This window comes from Paralichthys olivaceus, chromosome 9, assembly GCF_024713975.1.
Source record: "Paralichthys olivaceus isolate ysfri-2021 chromosome 9, ASM2471397v2, whole genome shotgun sequence".
Taxonomy (NCBI): Eukaryota; Metazoa; Chordata; class Actinopteri; order Pleuronectiformes; family Paralichthyidae; genus Paralichthys; species Paralichthys olivaceus.
The window spans coordinates 2,772,214-2,795,656 of NC_091101.1; the positions used below are offsets into that span (position 1 = coordinate 2,772,214).

The 23,443-nt window shown below is 39.1% G+C and overlaps 1 protein-coding gene across 1 annotated transcript; it reads left to right on the forward strand.

Moving 5' to 3' along the window:
* The first annotated feature begins 442 nt into the window (after window positions 1-442).
* Window positions 443-23,100, forward strand: slc7a11 (solute carrier family 7 member 11). The gene is made up of 12 exons (XM_020079005.2): window positions 443-851; window positions 2,911-3,037; window positions 8,414-8,529; window positions 9,566-9,691; window positions 11,373-11,472; window positions 11,560-11,604; window positions 13,228-13,351; window positions 19,349-19,452; window positions 20,267-20,363; window positions 20,475-20,624; window positions 21,902-22,079; window positions 22,604-23,100. Exons 1-12 carry the CDS (start codon window positions 575-577, stop codon window positions 22,657-22,659), a joined length of 1,500 nt encoding a protein of 499 aa, XP_019934564.1. The 5' UTR covers window positions 443-574; the 3' UTR covers window positions 22,660-23,100.
* The last annotated feature ends 343 nt before the right edge of the window (window positions 23,101-23,443 follow it).

A 23,443-nucleotide genomic window follows, 5' to 3' on the forward strand; every position in this document is an offset into this window, starting at 1 on the left:
CTACCCAGCAGGGGGCACAAGTGTGTGATGTTCCGTTCTGGCCAAATCGTTTAGTGTGCGTGTCGTGACGATTCTAACATTAAAAATCTGTTTAATCTGTCATTAACTATAATACACCTTAACAAAAATAGTAGTGTTTTACTATCCCGAGAGTTAAAAGTTATTTTGGGTTAGAATATTAATACAATCCATAAAAACTTTATTGCACCTTTGTTCCGGCCCAGGAAGCATCAGTGCTTTGGCCCTAAAAATACTTATAATGTGATAAAAAAAAGAGTTAAGGGGCATGCACTAGTGAGAACTGAGTGAGCAGGGCAGGAATGACAATAAAAAAGAGAGAGAGAGAGAGAGAGAGAGAGAGAGAGAGAGAGAGAGAGAGAGAGGGAGAGAGAGAGAGAGAGAGAGAGAGAGAGGGAGAGTGTTTGTGGGTGTGTGTGAGGGAGTGTGTAAGTGAGGAGGTCTTTGCTCAATGGGATTTAGTTTTGCTACTAGTTTTGTAACTTTGCCTGCACTCGACCACTTCAGTTCATTACATTGAGGAGAGATTGTGTGTTTGTTAGACAGTGTTAAAAATATGACCAAAAAGTCACCATCTACTGGAAGAGTTACAACAAATGGACACAAGTTTTCTCAAAATGGGACTTCAGACTCCAATGGTAAACTGCAGGATGAAGACGAAAGGAAGGTGGGATTGGGGAAGAAGGTTACCTTGCTTCGAGGGATTTCCATCATCATCGGAACCATCATCGGGGCCGGGATCTTCATCTCTCCAAAGGGCATCTTGAAATACTCTGGCAGTATAGGAATGTCCATAATTGTGTGGATTGGCTGTGGTGTGCTGTCACTCTTTGGTGAGTTACTTCATAACTGTGTCAGGGATAGGGGAGTTTTCCATTACTTTGAAACTTCAATGAATGGGACGTTCATGTTTGTTTCATTGTTGCATTTACTGTCTGTACACAGAATAAATAAGTCCTCAGAACAAAGAATTTAAATAATGCATAGAATTAACAAGTATGACAATGTGAGAACAACAGAAATCCATTTTCCTCTGAGAGGGGTTGTAACCAGGGAAACAATTACAACTTTTACCTTTATAAAAAATGTCACAGCAAACCACTAAGAAAAACTCTGACATCATACTGCTGTTGAGAACTAAAACTTAGTTTAAGCTTGTTTGTTTGTGTATGTGAATACGCAAAAGAAAAAGTAATGACACAAATAAAAAAGTACACATTACTTGGATTATTGCAACTGTGCATCTTATTTAGAAACGATGCGCTCAATGTTTGACTTGTGATTAGATTTGCGATGTATGTAAATATCCAACGTCTATGAACAAAAAAATGTATTTGAACAAAAACATTATTTAAAGGTTCAGTGTGTAGAATTTAGCGGCGAATTGGCATGTTGCAGCTGAATACCCCTCACCTCACCCTCCCCTTCCAAACATTACAAAAAACCTGAGGTAGCCTTTAATTTTTATGAAAACTCAAAAGGTGTTGAGTTTGTCCAGTCTGAGGTGGACTCCCTCCTGATGTAAATATAAAGTATTTAAATATCAAGTATTTAAATATAAAGGGGCAATTCTGTAAAGAAAGAACAATTTGTGCAATTTAGATTATTACGCACTAATGAAAACATTGCTAGGATTAATTTATATACATTTTTTGCCAATAGATCTCTTTAACCTAAATCTTACACTCTGGACCTTTAAAAAGTTGTGTTTCATGTCATACTTGACTGCAAAAAGTGAAGCTCAGTATTAATGTGGAATTTACATCATCAGTGAATAAAAGCCTCTGTGAAGCTTCAGACCCCAAGATTTTTAGTTATTTGTTGAGTTGTTTTGGATTATGAAGAGCTATAGTGTGATATAAACTAGGCATGCAAAAGTGAAAAGACTAATATATCAGTTTACATCATGCTCATATGGTACATTTTCCTAAATAAAGTTTTGTTTTATTAAATTACCTCATAAAACATGGCAGGTAGTATTACGACATAGGTGTAGTGGTTGTTTTTTGGGTCTCTATAATGACCCCCCCGGAGACCCACCATTTGTAAAATGTTATGTGTGATGCACTTAATTGCAGCAGGGGCCGAAGCCAACATTTTACCCCGGGGCCCTCAAACAGCTAAATTGTAGGTAGCAGTAATACAGCAGCTGTGCCATGCCTTAGGTGGTCATGCTAATGATCTTCTACAAAAATATAAATGTTTCTGGGCTATCGAAGTGCAACATAAATGCACTCCATTCTTCATCATTATTATTGATGTAACGTGACAAGTGTAATGATGGCCAGATTATATTTTTGTCTTAAATTTGTTTTCTAATCTGATTTTTCAGATTTTATTCCACCTGCTTTAATTATGTTGCTGCTGTTAGCGCTTGGTTTTAGAAAGATTGTTGTATGGTTTAATACAGAACGCAATGTTAACCGAAACCACCTTTCACCAACATTTGCCCCAGGCTTTTGTGGCTGAACCACAGACGGGAGGTGAAGATGTGCAAAACAAACAACGGAAACCTGAATTCCTCCACAGCAACATCAAATCAAAAATACTGAACAGACAACATTTAGGCAACAGTTGCTTTCAACAACACAACACAATGTAATAATAGTAATATATAAATGTAATAAATAGAAGTCAGGATTGAAATACCAGAATTACATGAGGCAGTGCAAAAGCACTATTGAACATATTTGTGTATAGCAACATATATTGTTGAAGCATTATTAAATTCTCTTCCTAAACCCCCTACTGTATGTAGGTGATCATGGGGCCTAGAGAGGGACTGTACATTTCTTCAGATGAGGCTCTAGACAAGTTAATAGCCCTGGATCTCTTCTCTGCCTACCCTATTGTTTCAGAGCCAGAGCTAATCTGTCACCCCTGTCTCTGCAGGAGCCCTGTCCTATGCTGAGCTGGGCACTTGTATTAAGAAGTCTGGTGGACATTACACATACGTAATGGAAATCTTTGGACCTCAGATGGCTTTCATAAGGCTGTGGGCTGATCTTATTGCAATAAGGTAATGCCTGCCTATTTGATGCATGTTTATTGAACCTAAACTTTAACTTAAAGCTGCACTAATCAATACTTTTATATTAACAACTGGTCAAATCACTATGTGTCACAAGAGGTGCTGCATTACAATTATCACCAGGGCTAAGGGGTCCCCTGAAATCTTTGGGCAGCTGCCGTTTTCAGTGACAACACTGATAAACCTACTTTACACTACCTGATCAGCACCAAACAGCTGGCAGACAGTGGCGCCTGGGCCGCAATGGGGCGTGTGCCACACGGGGCAGCTGTTTTGGTGATTAGCATCAGTCTTCCCCATTCTGCATGCTGAAGTGTCCTCGCACAGTAATCAGAACCCCAAATTGCTCCTTCACACTCTCATTGTGATAGTACTCCAAACCAATGCAAAGTATGTGTGTGTGAATGGCAAAAGTGGTCATCAAGAAAAGCATCATGTTAATACAGACCATTTTCTGTCATTGCTACATAGGGTTCTGTTATAACTACTGTATTTCCTTCAATAAAAGTAACTGGTCTGTATTTATAGAGCACTTCTAGTCTTGCTGACCACTCAATGACATTCACCCATTCATACAGTGCCTCTATGGGCAGCATTCTTTCTATGAGGGGCCATGTGGGGTTTGCTATCTTGCCCAAGGACGCTTCTGCAAGCAGATGAGGAAGAGTAGGATCAAACTGCCGACCTTCTGGTTAGCCATAGCTGCCCGTAGCCTATATACTGGTGTGAAGCTTGTGGTCCTGCCGTACGCATAAAAACCTTGTCAAAACAAATGAGTGGATTCAGTTATCAGAAATGCTAGTGCTCGTATAGTGGTAGTATATGCAACTGCTCTTAACTTGAAATTGGTACAGTAAAAGTTTCAAGTAGTTATGTTACATATTCAACAGACACTGAAACTGTGGTGAAAGAGAATTATCTCTGTCAAATTTGCTGTGAACCACAGGTGGTGTGCAAAGACAATAGACGAGACTGAGGAGCAGCGCAGCTCACAATGTGTGGCTTCTCTAACCTGATAACAAAGTGGCCAAAATACAAAGCAAGACATATAGTTGCTGAACATAGTAGAGGAGCAGGTACAGAGTCAGATATTTCCCTTAAGAGTTGGTGGTGTTAAGAGTAACGGCTGGATGGTGAACCCAGGTGCAGACACAGACCAGGAGACAGGAGTTGGGAAAGTTATTTATTGAACTTAAGACTGAGGCTGGAGTGATGGGGGTAAGGATGGCAGGTCCAGAAGAATGTCCCAGGCGGAGGGTTTGAGGCAGGGTTCCAGGTTAGCAGGTGAGTACTTGGTGAGTTGGCAAGGGGCAGGGACCGGAGCCAGAACAGGAGGAGCTGGAAGGGAAATGGAGAACAGGATGAGACCAGGCAACACTTAGAATATAATAAATGGCAGGAAGCGTAGCAACACTAACGGGTAGCAGAAACTACAATCTGGCAGCGTGGAGGTGGTCAAGAGGAGTATATGTAGATGCTTTATGACAGATGAGGTTCAGCTGGTGAGGCTCTGCTCTGACTCCGGTGCACCTGTAGGTAATTCACAAAACATGGAGGACCACTCAGGGAGTGGTAGCCAGTTAGTGGTTCCCAGAACTAGAGGTAGAGGGCATAGTAGGAGCAGAGAGAGGGGCAGATGTAACAGGTGGTAACCAAAACAGAACTGAAAAGAGGGATTGTTGGTCTTCATTGGAACCATGACCTCAAAATATGATAATGTTCTCATGTGTAAATAGGTGACTGTTTGCTTATGTTAACAAAAACTTTTTTTCTAACATGATTGTATGACATTGTTCCTTTGCCTAAAAGTGGCCAGAAATATAAAGGAAGGTTGCTCTAAGCTATTTCAACTGCTTGGAAATTGTTTAATCATTTGATCTTGTCAGATTATTACACAGTTAAATATGAGAAATGTCATTACTTTCTGTAGAATCACTGCAAACACTGGTGGAGGTAAATCCACATTGACCTTTGTCCAAACACTAAAATCAAAGAGAGTAGCTTATTTGAGGGAACAGAGACCTGGATTCCAAAGTGAAGGGAGTAACTATGACACACTATCACTTTGATATAACACAGTTCTGTTGAAGTAAACTGAACTAATCAAAAAAAAGAACAACAAAGGTTGCACTTAGACATGACGCTGCCCTACTGTTTAAAACATCCCTGTCTCAAGTTCACTACACTGGGTCTCCAAAACATTTCAGCGCCACCTTTTGACAGGATGAGACAATGACATTTTCTGAGCCACTTTCTTTTCTAAGTGAATATGTGATATGCAAGTAAATCTGTTATTTAATTTCCAAACCATTTCCAGCTGTAGCTTGAAAAGGTTCTCAAGTGTTCTCTCTTTCACAAAGACCCAATCCAAAACGATGCTGTGTTGTCACCTACTCATTGCTCCAAATCTGCCAGTAAAAATGCATTTAGTGGTTGTTTAATTGTTTCTATAAAACAATGCTAAATATACAACTCGATACAATTTTATTTGCATAGCCCATATTCACAAAAGACAGTTTGTCTGTCGACAGGATCTGTATTTAGGTAGCCCTTTTCTAGTCTTGATGAGCTACTCTAAGCACTTTACAGAGCAGTTTTACATTCACCCACTCACAGCCCATCTGATTGCAGCACTTTCTCTGTGAGAAGCTGCAGAGGACTGAAGTCTAACCACTGACCCTCTGGTTAGAAGACTATCGCACCCGGAGCCACAGCTGGCGTCAGAAGTGCAATAGATGACCACATCAACAAAATACTAGTATTTACAGCATTCATGAGTAAAGACAGTGTCTGGAGAGGTGTATCAATGTTTAAAGTATTTGTACAAAAGTAAAAAGTCTGACAGAGATAAAGGGAGCAGTTATAACATTTGTAATGATAGCGCTATTGCCAATAATGGTAGTATATGTGAGTAGGCATATTGTGACTCTTTGTAATCTAGCTGTGATCATAATCCATGATCAGCTGACACCACTATCCATGATCATGATCCGCAATGTGGCTGCAACTGTGATCTTGGATCTGCAACAGTAAAGCACAAGAACTCTGTGGAAGAAGTCAAGTCAGAAACATGTATTGATGAGACAATAATGTGATGAAGAGGGAGAAGAGGAAGAGAAGCTCCATGAGTCCTCTGTCTAATGACAATCTAGGCCTATAGCAGCAAAACTAATCTGAACCAACCCTAACTATAAGCTTTATCATAAAGGAAGGTTTTAAACCTATTCTTAAACATAGAGAGTGTGTCTGCTTCCTGAACTGAAACTGAGAGATGAGTCCACAGTAGAGGAGCTTGACAGCTGAAAGCTCTGGCTCCTATTCTGTTTTTAGAGACTTTAGGGACAACAAGTAAGCCTGCATTCTGGGAGTGCAGTGCTCTGATAGGGTGATATAGTACTATGGGCCGTTTGAGAATGAAACTGAGATGTGGATTATTATTCAGGAGTTTATATATACTTATCATTTTATCTTTTGACCTGTAATAATCCATTGTAAATGTGAATCCATATTAATAACATTGTAGCTACCATCCTCCATGAAGGAAGCTAGTTTGGTATATTACACAATTTTCACATAATGCACCCCACTGTCTCAGTATGATGTTTGTTTCCTTAACCTTATCTGCATTTCAGGATGTTTGTTAGACTTGCTGGGTGACAGAGATCACCGTACCTGGCAAAGAAAGGCACTGCCTGCCTGTGACCTTGTGGTATTCTGAGGTTAGTTTAAACCAGTGTTGGGGGAGCTCCATGTGCAGTTGTGTGTGTACACAGCCAAGTCGAAGCAGTATAAACAGTCTAGTGGCTATCCTGAGCCGCCCAATTCTATACTGGCCTCGGGCTAGCAGGACTGAATGGAAACCATGGGAAATGAACAGAGACAGAGGTAGAGAATGAAAACAAGAGCGAAAGAGAGATTTCCCTGGCTACAGCAGCTCAGTGGCTGTTGTGGGAAATGAAGAGGGAAATACTGACAAGCCAGTGGGACCAGTCAACCTTATTTGATTCTTACTGAAGCCGAAGCACAAGTCCACAACATGAGGAGGTCATTATGGGAAAAGGTTGGATGTAATCTTCCCTTAACATATCACCCACACTGTGTGGTGAAGTGTGCAGTTCAAAGGGGTTCGCTTCATCCTGCGGATTATATCTTCTTTTGTGTTTGTTCTTAATAATCTAAACGGAGTCAGGACACATGGACCTGACCCTAGAGCTACTGGTGAGCTATACAAACAAAGCAGAAGACATCAAAATGTTCAAACTACTATAGATATAGTCCACTGAGGATTTGACTTCTACTGTTATGATAGAGCCTCTGTAGAGCTTCTTGATGACTGCTCCACTTACTTCACCATGTTGACTATCAATTATCTATTGACTCTACATTCTTTACACCATTCCATTGAACTAACCAAAGCTTGTTGCTGGCACTACATTCTGTAATATTCAGAGTCTCATCAGTGGCTTTTGTAATTAATAATAAGTTTTTTAATAATTGTGGTTTTGCTTGTTTGTCGTGTTAGCCAAGCAAAATATCTTGGCGGACATGTTTTTTGCATGGTGACAAGCATATCTTTCTTAAAGGTTCAGTGTGTAGAATTTAGTGACATCTAGTGGTGAAGTTTCATGTTGCAGCTGAATACCATTCACCTTACCCTCCCCTTCCAAACGTGAAGGAGAAGCTGTCATGCTTCACTTGTCATTAAAAAGGTATTTAGTTTGTCCAGTCTGGGCTACTGCAAACAACATCGTGGCTTCCGTAGAGAGGACCAACTCCCGCTGTAAATATCGAGTATTTAAATATAAAGAGTTTCAATTTCTGCCAATAGATCCCTTTCACCTGAATCTTACACACTGAACCTTTAAGGCCTTTGCACACTGGACAGGTTTTTTTTCATGCGCATTAGTTTTCGCAAGCTTTCACATCAGCGATGGAAATTCACTGAGCGATATTGTAGCTTTTTGCAAGGTTCCATTTTCAATATTTAATAGTAGTTGAAGCAGGAATGTTGTGTCTGCTGCCAGACACAGCACTCCTCTTAAGATACGTCAATATTTCTTGTCTCTGCTGGTGTCTGTCTGCTGCTAGATGTTGAGCAGGTAGCCTGTCATGGCTTTTACAATTATTTCAATTAATGTAACAATACTGACACAGCAACTTATTATTTTGTATGTATTCATCATGGTGACAGAGTTGTAATTAGTTTCAGTGTAAAAACAATGGAACTGTTAATTCTTGGAAAATGTCTTTATATTTAATGTGGTATTAGTTCATACCAATCCTGTGTGTGTGTGTGTGTGTGTGTGTGTGTGTGTGTGTGTGTGTGTGTGTGTGTGTGTGTGTGTTTATGTGTGTGTTTTGCAGGCCTGCAGGGATGGCAGTCATTGGTCTTGCCTTTGGTCAGTACATCCTGGAGCCTCTGTTCATGCCCTGTGCTGTTCCCCCTGTGGCTGTCAAACTGGCCACTGCAATCGGCCTAAGTACGTACATTGACTGCTGAACACATCAGAGTGACAATAATAGTCAGGGCGGTGTTTTCTGTTTAACGTGTTATAACCTGCTCTATGACTGACAGGAGATGTGAGCACACATGAGAACAAGAATTCAAGTTTGCAGTTAGAGGCTGATGAAAAAGAAGGGGATGGTGTCAGCTGTCCACATGGAAGACCTAGGACTATATTTATCTTGACAAAACTGTCAATTAAAACATAACAACACTGACCACCACACGGACAAAATACATAGCAACTCTGCAAATTATGTGACAAACTATAAGACAAAATTGATTATCCTTATTCAACAAAACATATAATAAAGCTGCCACAATCTCTTGCACCTTGGGGATACCACTTGTGTGTAGGTATGTTCATTGCCCACTGCACTAACATGTGAGGGGCCATTTCTTGCGTGAGGTGCACAGTGGCCGTCATGATGTTTTGCATATTTTGTATCATTTCCCGTGTCTTCTATGTGGTGCAGGAGAAAATGTGCAAAACACACACATTGCTGTTTCAGACCAGACCATAACATTTTTATGTAAAACAAATGTTGCTTGTCAGGCTTACTTTCTGTTACCAGAGGGTGGAGCAATGACTATACCTGAATATGTGCATTCAGATGTCCTCAGACAAGGACACGTATTAAACATGTGAAGTTTAGGACAGAGGAAAACTCAAAAGCTTGTAGAATTAGCTTTGGAACTGACTGTTCATGGTAAATACTTTGAAGTTTACCAAAAGGGATTTTCTTACATATTTTTCATATATGTATTAGATATAGATGTGGTAGATGTGTACATTTTATATTTTAATGTTCTAATAGTATCTAATGTAACACAGAGTGTGTCAGGGATATAAAAAAGATTCCAGTTTAAAACTGCTAAGTAGTGAACCTTAAACTGAAAGTGACGAGACCAACTTCTGCATTTAGAAACACAATAAGCAAAAGCCACCGATTACACCTAGGCTTCCAATATGGCCACCAAATAATGCATGACACGAATCTCTCTCTCTGCAGCTTCTGTCATGTACCTAAACAGTATGAGTGTGACCTGGTCGGCCAGAATCCAGATCTTCCTCACCTTCAGCAAGCTGCTGGCCATCACCATCATCATAGTGCCGGGGTTGTATCAGCTTTTTAAAGGTAAGACATCAAATAGCCACTGTCAGTATCACACTGGAGCTCCATCTCCTCTCACGTCCAGGGGACATGTAGTGTTTCCTTGTTGTTCAAGATGGTTTCCAGAGTTCACACAGAGCAGCTGCAACAATTAACACAGCTTCCTTTGTCTCACATCAACATGCACAATAAATATGACCTTGAAGCCTTTCAGGCAGATGCACAGCTGCTCACAGCAAGTCACAGCATGAACATTTCACAATGTCCTCACAGCAACAACAAGCGTTCACAGGGATCTGAACCACTTTAGCTTCGGCGTCATCAGTTTTTCCCTCAGCAACAGATCTCACTTGGCTATTTGGGATTAAAACATTATACATAGCTGTAAAATGATAAATGTCGGACCGGAGTTGTTATCATACATATTATTGTGCTGCTCAAATTTCCATCTGATAATCATAGATCTCAGTTTGTCAGTTGAACTTAATTTTTCAAATTTTTCCAGAAACCAATATCCCTGTGCTGTATGTCAGATAGTGGTAACTAAACACACATTTTGTCTTTAACTGAAATATATTTAAAGTTAATACTTAAAGGTTCAGTGTGTAGAATTTAGTGACATCTAGAGGTGAAGTGTTATGTTGCAGCTGAATACTCCTCATCTCTTTCCAATATGAAAGAGAACCTGTGGTGAACTTCAGTTGTCATAAAAACTCAAAAGGGTATTAGTTTGTCCAGTCTGGACTACTGTAAAAAAACATGACCCCCTTGATCTAAATATTTAGTATTTAAATATAAAGGTCCTTTTCTGGGGTAAAGAAAACTACAATTCATACATTAACTTTCTGCCAATAGATCCCTTTTACCTAAATCTTACACACAGTGGCCAACCACCAGTAGATGTCAGGAATCACCAGATGTTGGCGTCTGCTGTAAGAGAAGCAGAGATGTCTGTGAGAATGAATCTACTCAAAGCCACATCATATCAGTTTTTATCGTGTCACTAAACAAATTTGTAAATGATCAAATTACTGGAGGATCATTGATACACAGTCAGTCTCTGAATGGCTGAAGCTCTGGAACAGTTGTTTATTCAGCTCTTCACTTATTCTTTACAGAATCTAAGTGTGGGGGGTTGTTGGTCTCTGCATGGCAGCCCTGTGATATGGTGGCAACCTGTCCCGTGTTTCTGGGTCTCAGTTGCCATGAAAGACAATATATTAATTTTATGATTACATTAAATTGATTGATTACAAATTGGTTTGAGAATCATCATTATAAAAGTACAATATGTAACTACTGATTAATAGTTCAGACAGGACCCCCTATCTGATAACTGTGTTCCTGCTGTTTATATGTTCATCTCTGCATGTCTTCACACAGTTGTCATCGCACACAATTCATGACTCTCAAAACTGCAGTTTAGCATTATTGTTCATTGTAAGTGTTTTTATGTTTGTAGGCAGACATTTTTCTAAAATGTGGTGGACATAAAGCAGAACAATTATTAATAAGTTAATCTCCCTGAAATACCTGAATTGTAGTCTTGAAAATATATAAAGGTATATTTTATTATAAAAGAACATCACATCATCATCATCATCATATTATTCCACAATTATGGTGCTTCAAAAATTCAACAAGAAGAATTTCTCTCTCTGCTGTGTGTGTGTGTGTGTGTGTGTGTGTGTGTGTGTGTGTGCAGGGGAGACCAGGAACTTTGAGAACGCCTTTCAGTTTAACAATGTGAAGCTGTCTGGCATGCCACTGGCATTCTACTCTGGGATGTATGCATACGCTGGGTGGTAGGTATGGTCCTCACACACGCACATACACACAAATTGTTTGTACATGTGTACATTAGGTTTTACAACGATTGCTTCCTTTTCCAGGTTCTATCTGAACTTTGTGACAGAAGAAGTCGAGAAACCTGAGAAGTGAGTTAAATCTATTGTGTACTAATCATGTATTGATCATGTGGACTTGCTGAATTTGAAACGCCAAAGAAAGTGTGTCACAAAAGTTAATCGAGGCACATCACATGAAAAGTGTTTATCACAAATATTTTTATGTTGGCCCACCTTCTTTAGAACACAAGACAAGATGGTAAAGGCGTTCCACACTATAGTTAAAGGTACAGTGTGTAGAATTTAGTGAAATCTAGTGGTGAAACTGCATGTTGCAGCTGAACACCCCTCACCTCACCCTCTCCTTCCAAACATGAAAAATAACTTGTGGTAGCTTCAGTTGTCATAAAAACTCAAAAGGTTTTAGTTTGTCCAGTCTGGACTAATGTAAAAAACATGACTCCCTTGATCTAAATATAAAGTATTTAAATATAAAGGGCCTTTTCTGGGGTAAAGAAAACTACAATTCATACAATTTAGATGAAATGAACTAGTGAAAACATCATGAGGATTATTCTGCCAATAGTTCCCTTTCACCTAAATCTTACACACTGGAGCTTTAAGTGGCCAACCACCAGTAGATGACAGGAATCACCAGGAGATGTTGGCGACTGCTCTCATAGAAGCAGAGATGTTTGTCAGAATGAATGTATCCAATAAGTATTGTGCGTGTATCCAGAGCCTGATACACCTTTTTCCTCAGAGCTCCCTTGTTGTCCAAAAACTATTAAAAATAGATAATTGAGCCAAACTGCTGCACTTGGTGACAAGTTTCAGGATTACAATGAACACACTTTTCTGAATCACCTCCACATGAAGTTCCCTGCTGCTGTACAGACCAAATGCAGATTCCTCTGCTACAGAAACAAGCTCCTAACACATGCACTATTTTCTCCTGTTTCATTTACAGAGATAATCCAAAGCTTTTTGTGTCTGTTTTTTAGATTTGCATGTTTAGTAGGAACCAATGCACTTGGGGTCATGAGCCACACGGGTAGAGAAATCAAGTACTGAACACTCACATTATGGGGTTATGTCTTTACATTGGATTTGTTGACAGTAAGTAAAACAAGAATAATACCAGACTTATAAAACACTTGTAGATGTAAACCTTTAAATTATGACTCAATGCAACTCAAACAATAGCAGAGTTTTATTTTCCGTTCTTGACTGGAAAGAAAATGTGCCAAGAAGCGATTAAAGAATGGGAAACTATGAATCCTCTCAGTGGTTGTTCGATCTTCTGTCTTAGCGGCTGATGTAACAAGAGGCTGCTGCACATGGTTCAAGTTTTCTTACACAGTAGAGTTCAGTTAACAGTAACTTTACATTCCACATACAACAAACAAGTGAGGGGAAATTATTTCATGAAAACAGCATTCATTGTGAAAACAGAAAGACACAGCAGCAGAGTCTGCCCTCACTGTTGTGAAGGGGAGGTAGGTGTTATGCTGACTTTAATATGTAAGAATATTCAACCTTTACTTTTGTGTCACTATTTGAAGAGCAGCTTTTCATAACTTCCTGCATATCCTCAGAAAATGTGATTACTCAGGGCATTGATGGTTGTTATACAAGAAGTATAGAAAGTCATGAGAGGAGAAATAAAGGTGAATGACCTTGTGCTACTGTTATTATCCCTCCCATCCTCAGGACTCTTCCATTAGCTATCTGTATCTCCATGTTGATCGTGACCACCTGCTATGTGCTAACTAACGTGGCGTACTACACAGTGATGTCAGCAGAGGAGATACTGGCATCTGACGCTGTTGCTGTGGTATGTAATACAAGATTTTTTAAACTCAAGCACACAAAAAACAAGATACAAATATATAATAATTATTATTATTCACTGGCCTTGTTCAAAGTATAACATTTTAACAGTTTGACTCTCAGGGTCATGGTCAGGTACTCTTCCATTATATTTGAATAAAAAGACAAAAATGTCTCCCCTACAATCTCCCTGAAAATAAATGTTTACGTAAAAATATTGTGTAAAAAGTCACAGTTAGTTGTATGTCAATCAATCAATCAATCAAATTTAATTATATCGCCCATCTTCACAAATCACAATATGTCTCATAGGGCTTTAACAAGGTGAGACATCCTCTTTCCTTAACCCTCAACAAGAGTGAGGAAAAGCTACCAAAAATAAAACATTTTAACAGGGAAAACGTAGAAACCTCAGAGAGAGCCACATGTGAGGGATCCCTCTCCCAGGACGGACAGAAGTGCAATAGATGCCACGTGTAATGGAGAACGAGTAATTACAGCCTTGGTCAGAGTAATCAGTTTGTAGCATGATGAAAGGTAAATGTAGAAGTTTAAAGGGCCGATTCCTCATGTTTTTGAAGTCAAAATAATTGCAACACCTTGGCCAATGACGGAGTTTATGAAAAAGAATGAATGATGTCTCAAAGCAGTGGAATCGATCAAACTTGCTGCTTGAAATTTGAAAGAGATGGCAGTTAGAGGGATTTTAAGGAAGAACAAGAAAACTTTCAGGAGAACTGCATTTCTGCTGGGGAGGACGGCAAAACCACACCCCAACACATAACTGCAAGAAGGTTTAACTGACATGAGGATTTGGTGGAGCACAATTCTACTGTGCGCCTCAGATGTATGAACAGCCATTTAAAATTAGACTTCACCTGCAACTTTATCACAAAAGTCAATATCTGCAAAGTGACGTCTGCTTAAGTCAAAGTGTTTTGTGGTAAAGAAAGTCATGTAGATAAACTATCCAACTGATGAGGATGGGGGTGGAACTATAATTCTGCTTCGGGGGGGGGCAACAACAAGGAAGTAATCATGAGCTGCCAAAACTCCTGAATGTCCATCACCCTGAGAAAACACAGTAAAACTGTTTTTCTTTATGCTTCCAAGTATGAGTTTTTTTCCTGTGGAGCATTTTATGAAGCTTAATCTCCAGCAGAGCAGCAGAGACATGTTGTGTAGTGTTGTGTATAAGTGAACAATAATGCTCTGCAGGGGTCTTGTTAGGACCCTATTCATAACAACACAATGATGGAGTTTGTAGAAGATTTAAGTGCCTAAATGAAAACAAATAAAGAAAAGAAATAATACACACGCACTGACTGCTACAGAGCGCGGGTAGCTTATGTATTCAGCTTTTATTAAAGGAGACTTGTCTCATTATTCAGGAGAGAGGAAAGTGAATGTTGAGGGAACAGAACCAATGTGTTTCTTATATATTAAGAGAGTATTGTAAAATTGTGGTTTTGATATGTTTGCAGTGATTCCAGCTGTATAATAATTCTTTTAGATTCGTTTTCACATCGTTTTATATCTTTTTATTCATTGGTTTGTCAAATACACATTTCTTTCATTCCATGTCCAGATTGCACTAAACTTGGCACTGCCTTTCTCATGACCACTAAGAACACACATGGCAATTGTGAAGTCAATGACATAATGTCATTATTATCAGCGTTATTACTATTACACAAATTGAACAATTCCAGTGTGTTTTTGAACATTGTCTGCACATTTTAACAATATCTGGATAACACTGATGATATCCCCATGATAAACTTGGTCGTTGTAATCGTGATATGAAATGTTGCATATTGTATTGTCTGTGGCTGAGGGCTCACCTCTCTGCTGTTAGTAATCTTTGCTCCTATTGTGAGCACCATGGTCTCCTTCCTGCACTTAAAATGTCATTATCAGCAGAGTGTCTCTGACAGCTCGGCTTCCAGCAGCTGTTAATGTGATTGTTCCAGCCGTGTTACTGCTAATCACATCGCAGACATTCCCTAATAACAGCCACCATTGCTTATTAGACTAACGGCTGCTATTGTAAACCTATAGCAGAGGAAGACTCGTTCACTAAGAGATCTCTGATCTTTGCTAATGCACTTAGCTTTATTGCCCTGTGCGAGATGAGTGATAGGAGCGCCTTAAGAAAGGTGTTAAGAGCATTTATGTGTTCTTAGACGTCTTCGCTGCCATAAAGGAATCCTACTGTGTTCTTCTCATAGGCAAACTTCTCAAACTTAATTACATACTTTAACTTATGTTTAGCACTTGTCTTGAGGAGGCCGCCCTATATATTGGAGTTGTGTTGAAACTTGTCCTGGAGTTGTACAGGAGACATAAGATAAGTGTAGGTGCTTTCTGCAGTTGCTCTACGAATGCTCAGTTGAATTGTCTTTATGAAACACCCCTTTACTTCCCATTAACTCACCATAGTGCACTTTTAAAGTATATACAGATTGTTATTATCATTACAGTTTTTCCACACATCATCGACTGTGATGTCACACATGTCACATTTACTTTTTTAAATTAACCAAAAGCTTCTGTTGACTGAACCTAACCACAGACAGGACAGTGAATGCATTGTCCGCCCATCCACCTCCTATGCTGCCATTAATCACTCTGCATCTTCGTCTGCTCATTGCCTCTAAACTTACGTATTGTTAGCACAGGATTATTAAATCAAAAGTTTCTAAATACAGATTTGCTTTTTTAAATGTAGTAATTTATTTTATTACCAAACAACATTTGTGTATGTATCACATTTATCTATGGCTGATCACATATGTCTTTAAGATTAACCAACATAATAAATCAAACCTATATTGGTGATTGTATTCCTCTAACTAAACAGAGGGGTCTTTAATGGAACCCCACAAGATTTGCCTTTAGTTTGCTTTTGTATCACTTGTATTAGCCCAGTGTAACATTATACAGATGAAGTACATTTATGTTTTAGACACACAGTGATATCTTTTAAACCTCTCAATCTTGCTTTTATGCCTCGGTGGCGCCAATGGAAGCGATGCACCACTCACTGGTTGTCCCCCAGTAGCATGTGGTCCAGATCATTTCCACATGTTCGCCTTTAACAATTTCATTTTTAAAGCTACACTGTAAAAAAAACTCTTACCCCACCAAGACAACAAAAACAACTCCCTTCTTCAATTTCATAGAGACTTCTTTATAACTCCCTGATCATAACTGCACATGTGTTTTCTGCTGATGTATCCCTCAATCCATTGCATATAGTCCAAATGGGTTTGAAGAAAATGTTCTCTTATAACTCATCGCTGTATTGTGAATATTTAACATCTTTAAACAGTATTCATTGCATCTTTGCCTAGAAATGATTTTAAGTGACAACATAATTTCCGTGTCCATTTGTATACATTTACAAACACATATTACAAAGTCCTAATTCTTCCCCCTCAGTCCGTGCTTGTCCAAACAAGCATGGACTGAGGCTAATCAGCTCTGAAGGGCTTCATGAATAATGAGCAGCTTCAGCTCCCACTTCTGCATGACCCATTTATGACAGTGTTTACCAGCAGCCCTGTCAACAGTGAAGAAAGTAACACAAACCACAAGTGTGTGTTTTCCTCAAAGGGCTAACAAGGTGTGACATGCTCTGTCCTTAACCTTCAATAAAAAGTAAACTCAAAACACCCTCTTATCTTATCGTAGCTAACAGTATGTATGAACATCCACATGTTGCCTATTGTTGATGAAAAAAAGACTAAACTGTAGTTTAAAAAGTAAAAGAATAAACTCTTTATTTTTATAGTTGAAAGAGACTTTATTTTTCAATGCAGCAGCTTGGTTTCCTGTGCTGCACAATGAGCATAGAACGGACTTGGAGTAAGTTGCCAGTGGATGAAAATTATAACAACGGGGCGCTGGAGAAAAAATCCAGGTGGTATTTGCACCCATTTTCATGACAACATAGGAAAAATGTAATGTTTAGCTGAGGGGACGCAATGGGGAAACACAATATCCTGTAAAACACCCAACAACCTGAAGAGGCACATTTGAGATTTCAAGTTTTTGACATGTCGAGTTGTTTTTCAAGCAAAAATAATCCAACTACAAATAACTACTTTAAAAGTGTAATAAAATGGTAGTGACATAAAACAGGCTGTGACACCTGAGGCCTTAACAGAAATTTCAGGTAAAAATAAACACTTGAAACTGAGGATTTGAAAGGTCAGGATTTATAACAGTGCAGGATTGTGACTGTGTAGTTTCCTCTCTCTCAGTGTTTGTTTTATTAAACAGAAAGTTTAATGATTGGCTCTTGTTGCAAAAGTTATATTGCACTGGAGACTTTGTTGTTTTATTCTCTTTCATATCTGGATGTGTTACTTAAATTAATAACATCAGACACGACACCCTTGTGGCTTATTTGCATTTTTTGTTTTCTTTCAGCCTAATTGGATGAAATCTCATTTCAAAGCAGTTTGCTGAAGTTTGACTGATGTGCTCGTCTTTTTTTAAATCACTGCTGTCAGCTAGTATTTTTATTAACTAGACTAAATTCTTTTCTTGGTCAATTAAAACAGGCTACAACTAAAAAGAATGTGGTTGACCAGAAAATGATGAGTAGAGGTGTTGTAGGATCTCAAAAGATCAGACATGTGTAGTTCTTCACCAGGTTTTTCAGAGTATCATAAATATAAGAGGGGAGAGACTGAGTTCCTTTTGAACTGTGACAACTCCCTCACCTTTTAGTGTCTCTGTCTCTCTGTCTGTCACACTCCTCCTCTCCTCTCCTCTCTCCTCCTGTTCTCTTCTCAGCTCTCCTAACCTGCTACGTTATTAAAGCATTACTCCATCCAAAGGGATCAGTGCACAATATTCTGGCTGACGCACAACGCAGCAACACAGCTGGATGCCAGATACAGGCCAAAATTCAATGCAATCAGGTCTCTACTGCTATGTATGACTTACTGCAGTGTAATCAGTGGATTTTGAATTACAATATCTTCCATAACATTATCTATCCTCATCCCTACCTCTTCGGGCTCTTTCAAATTCTCTCTCCTATAGAATTCCTTAACATTGTTGGTGTCTCTCTTCCATTGTATTCTGGGTGCCTGGGAAAGTGATTTATTTTGTATTAATTATTCATAGTATCAATACATTTCTTTTGAAAAGGCTTCTTCCATCCTTTGGGTCTTGCCTCAATGACTTGGCTTGCTAGTCACCCGCATGGTGACATGTGATGGGAGCACACACTTTATCTCTCGCTGGCACAAAGTGCACAAGTCCCGAGAGGTGAGAGGTAAATTGGCTGATTGAATGATACACAGAGGACCAGACTTGAATCATATTGATCAACAGTATGAGATCAGCAGATGAAGAGATGCAGGGCTATACATAAAACATTCAGGGCTAATGAGACCAAGGAAAAAAACTAACATTATGTCTTAGCACTAAGACTAAATCTGTAAATAATTGATATTAACACGACTGGAGACTCCTAACACTTCTTAAATCTCTAACTAACTAACTCACATCTTTTGTGGTTTGTGATTTTGGTGGCAGTTTGTACATATTTCTCGTCAATTTAAGAGCTTGTGGCTTGCAACTTTTTATCTCAAGCAGTTAAAGTGTTTTCCTGGTCCGTTATTAAAAACAGAGTGACCTTTCAGCAGATAAGCTATCTTGATACCCACAAAGAAAGATCTAGTGAATAATGCTATATATCTATCCATCCATTCATTATCTACAGTATAGGCTACCTCTTATACCTTTGAGGTTGGCAGGGGAAGCTGGAGCAAATCCCTGCTGACACTGGGCGAGAGGCCCCCTGGACAGGTCGCTGGTGCGATAATGCTGTATATCATGACTAAAACCAACTGGATAAACAGTTCGTGTTTTGGAATGATTGAACATAGATACTCATTTAGAAAATGCTGGTCACTTAATGCATCCACGAAGCATCCAATGCTCACTTTGTGTTCTCTCCCTGTGTTTGTTCCTGTCACAGGCGTTTGCAGAGAAGTTGCTGGGGAAATTCTCATTAGCTGTTCCGGTGTTTGTGGCTCTGTCCTGCTATGGCTCAATGAATGGCTGCCTCTTTGCCTTGTCAAGGTACAGATGGTTCCTCTTTGCTGGCTTTTGTCTCACAAATGTGTACATTTACAGGAAATAACCAACTCACATGTCTTTGTTGACTCCGAGTAGTTTTATATTTAGCTTGTGCGAGCAGCCCTCCAAATATTTCAACTCAGCCTCTAGTGACTTGTAGCTCCTATATCTACCTGCAGGTAGCTTTCAAAGAGGTCCATCAGTCTTGTCTATATTGTGGCCATATGATGTTTTAATTGTGGTTTTGAGACCTTGGTTACCTCTATATGTAGTGACAACCTCCATTATCCTGTTATAACTAGGTGACATCAGGTTACTCTCCAACCATTTTCATGGTTTAAGATTTAACTTGGTGTTCTCCTTTCTCAGCACCTTAGATTTCTTCGCTATTCTCATTTCTGTGTGTCTGGATGATTGAAGCGACACAGAGAAGTAGCTCAAGTTTTAGCTGAACTCGCTCACTGGCAGAACATGATTGACCAAGTGGTTGACCGAAGTAGCATGTAGCTCATTACAGACTTGCAGTCTAAGGTCACATAGTCCTGATCCTTCATGTGGTCCTCTTCCAAGTACTCAGTCACTGTTGTGATTGGTGGATTGAGTAGCATACTGAGTGGTACAGATTTCAATGTGAACACAGGAGATTATATCAATGAAGATGAAATGAGTAGAATTGTAATGTTTGGCAAACTGCAAAATGACCTATAAAGGAGAAGAATTTACAAATGTATGTGATGTTCTCAGTACTTTTAGTTACAGTCAATCAGTTCAAGATTGACTCCTGTAATTCTGTAATCTCTGTGTGTGTGTTCACCAGAATGTTCTATGTGGCTTCACGCGAAGGACAACTCCCCGAGGTTTTGTCAATGATCCACATCCGCAGACACACTCCACTGACTGCTGTTTTCATAATGGTTAGTTTGCCGCAACCACGACAACAATGTACACAATTAATAACCTCATTAGCTCAACACAGCTCAACACTGACAAAATGAAATAGCCCTAATACCATCGACTGTGTGCAGTACCCTATGACCATGCTCCAGCTGTTTGTGGGAGACATCTACAGCCTGCTGAACTTCATGAGCTTCCTGCGGTGGCTGTTCATTGGTGTGGTGGTGCTGGGTTTGATCTACCTCAGGTATAAGAAACCTGACCTCCCCCGCCCCTTTAAGGTCAGTTTCCTCATATCTGTACTAAACCCTATGCAACAATATTAACCATAACAGGGTTCACTTATTGTCACTGTTTTCAAGCATATTTCAACCTGTTCTTAGACTTGTTTGATTTTGAAAATGTGGTTATAAATAAATGTGAATTGCATCCCCCACCAAAAAGTAAAATACTCTTTAAACAGGTGAATGCAAATGTGTACTTGTATAAGAAAGTATTCACACCATGTAACTTCTACACTTTTTGCTGTTGTAGATTAACAAAAGTATTCATTTAAAAACTTTGTAAAAGCCAGCTTGGTTGCATTCACCCTTCCCCCAATCCTGACCATTCTCCCTGTCCCTACCGCTGAGAGGCCTCGATAGCATGATGTGGCCACAGCGCTTCACTTTAGGGATGGTATTAACCTGGTGATGAGCAGTAACTGCAGTACAATTTTTGTCTCACCAGAGAATCTTTGCCAGGGAATCTCTGCCTTAGGCCTGGTGCACACAGGACTTTCTACTCTTGACCCATTTAAAAAAATGTTGGAGAGCATAGAAATACTGACAGATTCTAAGTTTCAGAATGCACACATGAGACAATTTGGTTAGAACGTAAGATCACACACTTACTGTTTGTAGGAAACAATTTCACACTGGTTGGTGGCACTTCCTGATAAGTTCACTCTCTTTGGCTATTGCGGCATGTCTCAGTATTTCGCCGGAGCCAAATGTATTAAATTGTAAATATCAAACATTTTTGATATTCCAACACAATTGGTAGCATTGACATTACTTTGTAAACACCTATTTGGGCAGATAATCTGCTTTAAATGAAATCTAATCTGGAAATCAGAGGAGGCCAATTGGGTCTAAAATTGGCCCTGATTATACTTAAAACTGCAATTTCAATTCAATTTCAATTCATTTCAATTCAATTTCATTTGTATAGCGCCAAATCATAATATTCATTATCTCAAGGCACTTTACATAGTCCTTAAAATCTTAAATTAAGGCCCTGAGTGACGGAGTGCTGCTGAGATGGGGGCTCTTCCGCAAGTTGTCTCATCCCTTCAGGACGTCTGAAGCTATGTTAGTGTGACTGTGGGTCACCTCCCTGACCAAAGCTGTCCTTGGTGGGTTCTCAGTTTGATTGGTTGACCGCCAGCTCTTGGAACTCTAGTCCTGCTGGTACCAAATGTCTTCCATGTCAATAGTGAAAATGGGGTGTGAATACTTTTTGAAGTCACTCTATACACAATGAGTCGTAACAGAAATCTCTTTTGACTTGTCCATAGGTCCCGATCTTCATTCCAGTGGTATTCTGCCTTGCATGTTTCTTCATGGTCTTTCTGTCTCTGTACTCGGACCCAGTTAACACCGGGATTGGATTTGCCATTTCCCTCACTGGCATCCCAGCATACTACATCTTCATCTACTTCAATCACAGACCAAAGTGGCTTCAGAGGGCTTTAGGTACGTCTGCACATATGTAATATGATGAAGATTGATTAGTTTCTCTGGAACTATCAGCGACATGTGACACAGATTCAAATTGTATTTTTTTTATAGTGTACAGTGCATATAAGTGACACTTATTGTTGGAAAGCCTCACAGGAGTTTTCACAAATACTGTCAGAAGGTTCTTTGGCTTGTCCCCATTCAAGAATCATTTTTAGGGTAAAGTTGTTAATCTTCGGGCTTTGACCAGAATATCTGTGTGGAATATTTGTCATTTCCAGAACTTTGCACATCCCCTTGATATGCCAGATGTTTCTATAGTACAAGGTTGGGGTCTACCCACATTAGCCAAAAGCAAAATTTAACTTACAAATAACATAAAAGCATATTTGTAGCAACCCTATTATTGTCACCTTCCATATGTTCCAAATCAAAAGGTGATGGCAAATTACTTTTGTGAGTTTTGATATATACACATACATGCTACCGTACTCAAGTCTAGAAATGATGTGATTATATGCTCTTTTCTCTGTCCTCAGATTCCTTCAACAGAAACCTGCAGGTTATCCTGGAGGTTGCCCCTGCTGATGAATAACACCACACAAACTACACCCTACATCCAAATCATAAATAGCCTATATACTGAACTTTATAGAAGCAAAGCTGGTGTCCACTCTAACGGACCAACAGAGGATTGAAAGTGAATTATGTCACTGCTGCTGTTTTTAGTGTCCATTTTATGAAAGACTAAAGACTGAGGTAGAAAAAAAAATCTACTGTTAATGTCAAACATATATCTTTAACATTATGATTATTCTCATCAGGGGAATGAACATCTGATCATATTCTTCTGAATAGACAGTAGGTCATTGCAGATGACACAAGCACTGTCTGAACTAATGGTTTTTTTAAACTCATATGGAATCTTTGTAGAAATGTAGAAAATTGTAGTACTTACTAGATGCATTGTATGTAGTGCAGTTCACTCTTGGTGAGTCAAATACTGTGAAATAAAGATCCTGTTTTCAAAATAAAATACCATCTTTTGTGATCAATAACTGAGCCACAAGGATGTCTCTGCAATAACAGGCTTCATTTAACTCAGAAGGGGAGTGCACCGCACTGTAAATGTAGGTGCTGTCGGATTGATGAATAATTCATGATAAATTTCAGTTCATTATGGAGAGTTTATTTGGATTTCATGGCGGTTTAATCATTTTATTGCATTTAAAAATAAGTTAATTGAAGTCATGATTATTATTATTTAGTTATTATTTGCACATAAACACTCGTAAATCATTGTCTAATGTCATTATTAGTTTCAGTAAGGCAGATAAAAATAAGCGCCTGTACCTTTAAGAAAGTAGCTGTTCAACGCA

What these genes read in the sequence shown, in the direction of transcription:
- slc7a11 (XM_020079005.2), top strand. Translation starts at nt 575, where the DNA reads ATGACCAAAAAGTCACCATCTACTGGAAGAGTTACAACAAATGGACAC. An exon ending in GCTGATCTTATTGCAATAAG is followed by an intron (nt 3,038 to 8,413) that starts GTAATGCCTGCC and finishes TGTGTTTTGCAG; the next exon opens with GCCTGCAGGGATGGCAGTCA. An exon ending in CATCTGACGCTGTTGCTGTG is followed by an intron (nt 13,352 to 19,348) that starts GTATGTAATACA and finishes TTCCTGTCACAG; the next exon opens with GCGTTTGCAGAGAAGTTGCT.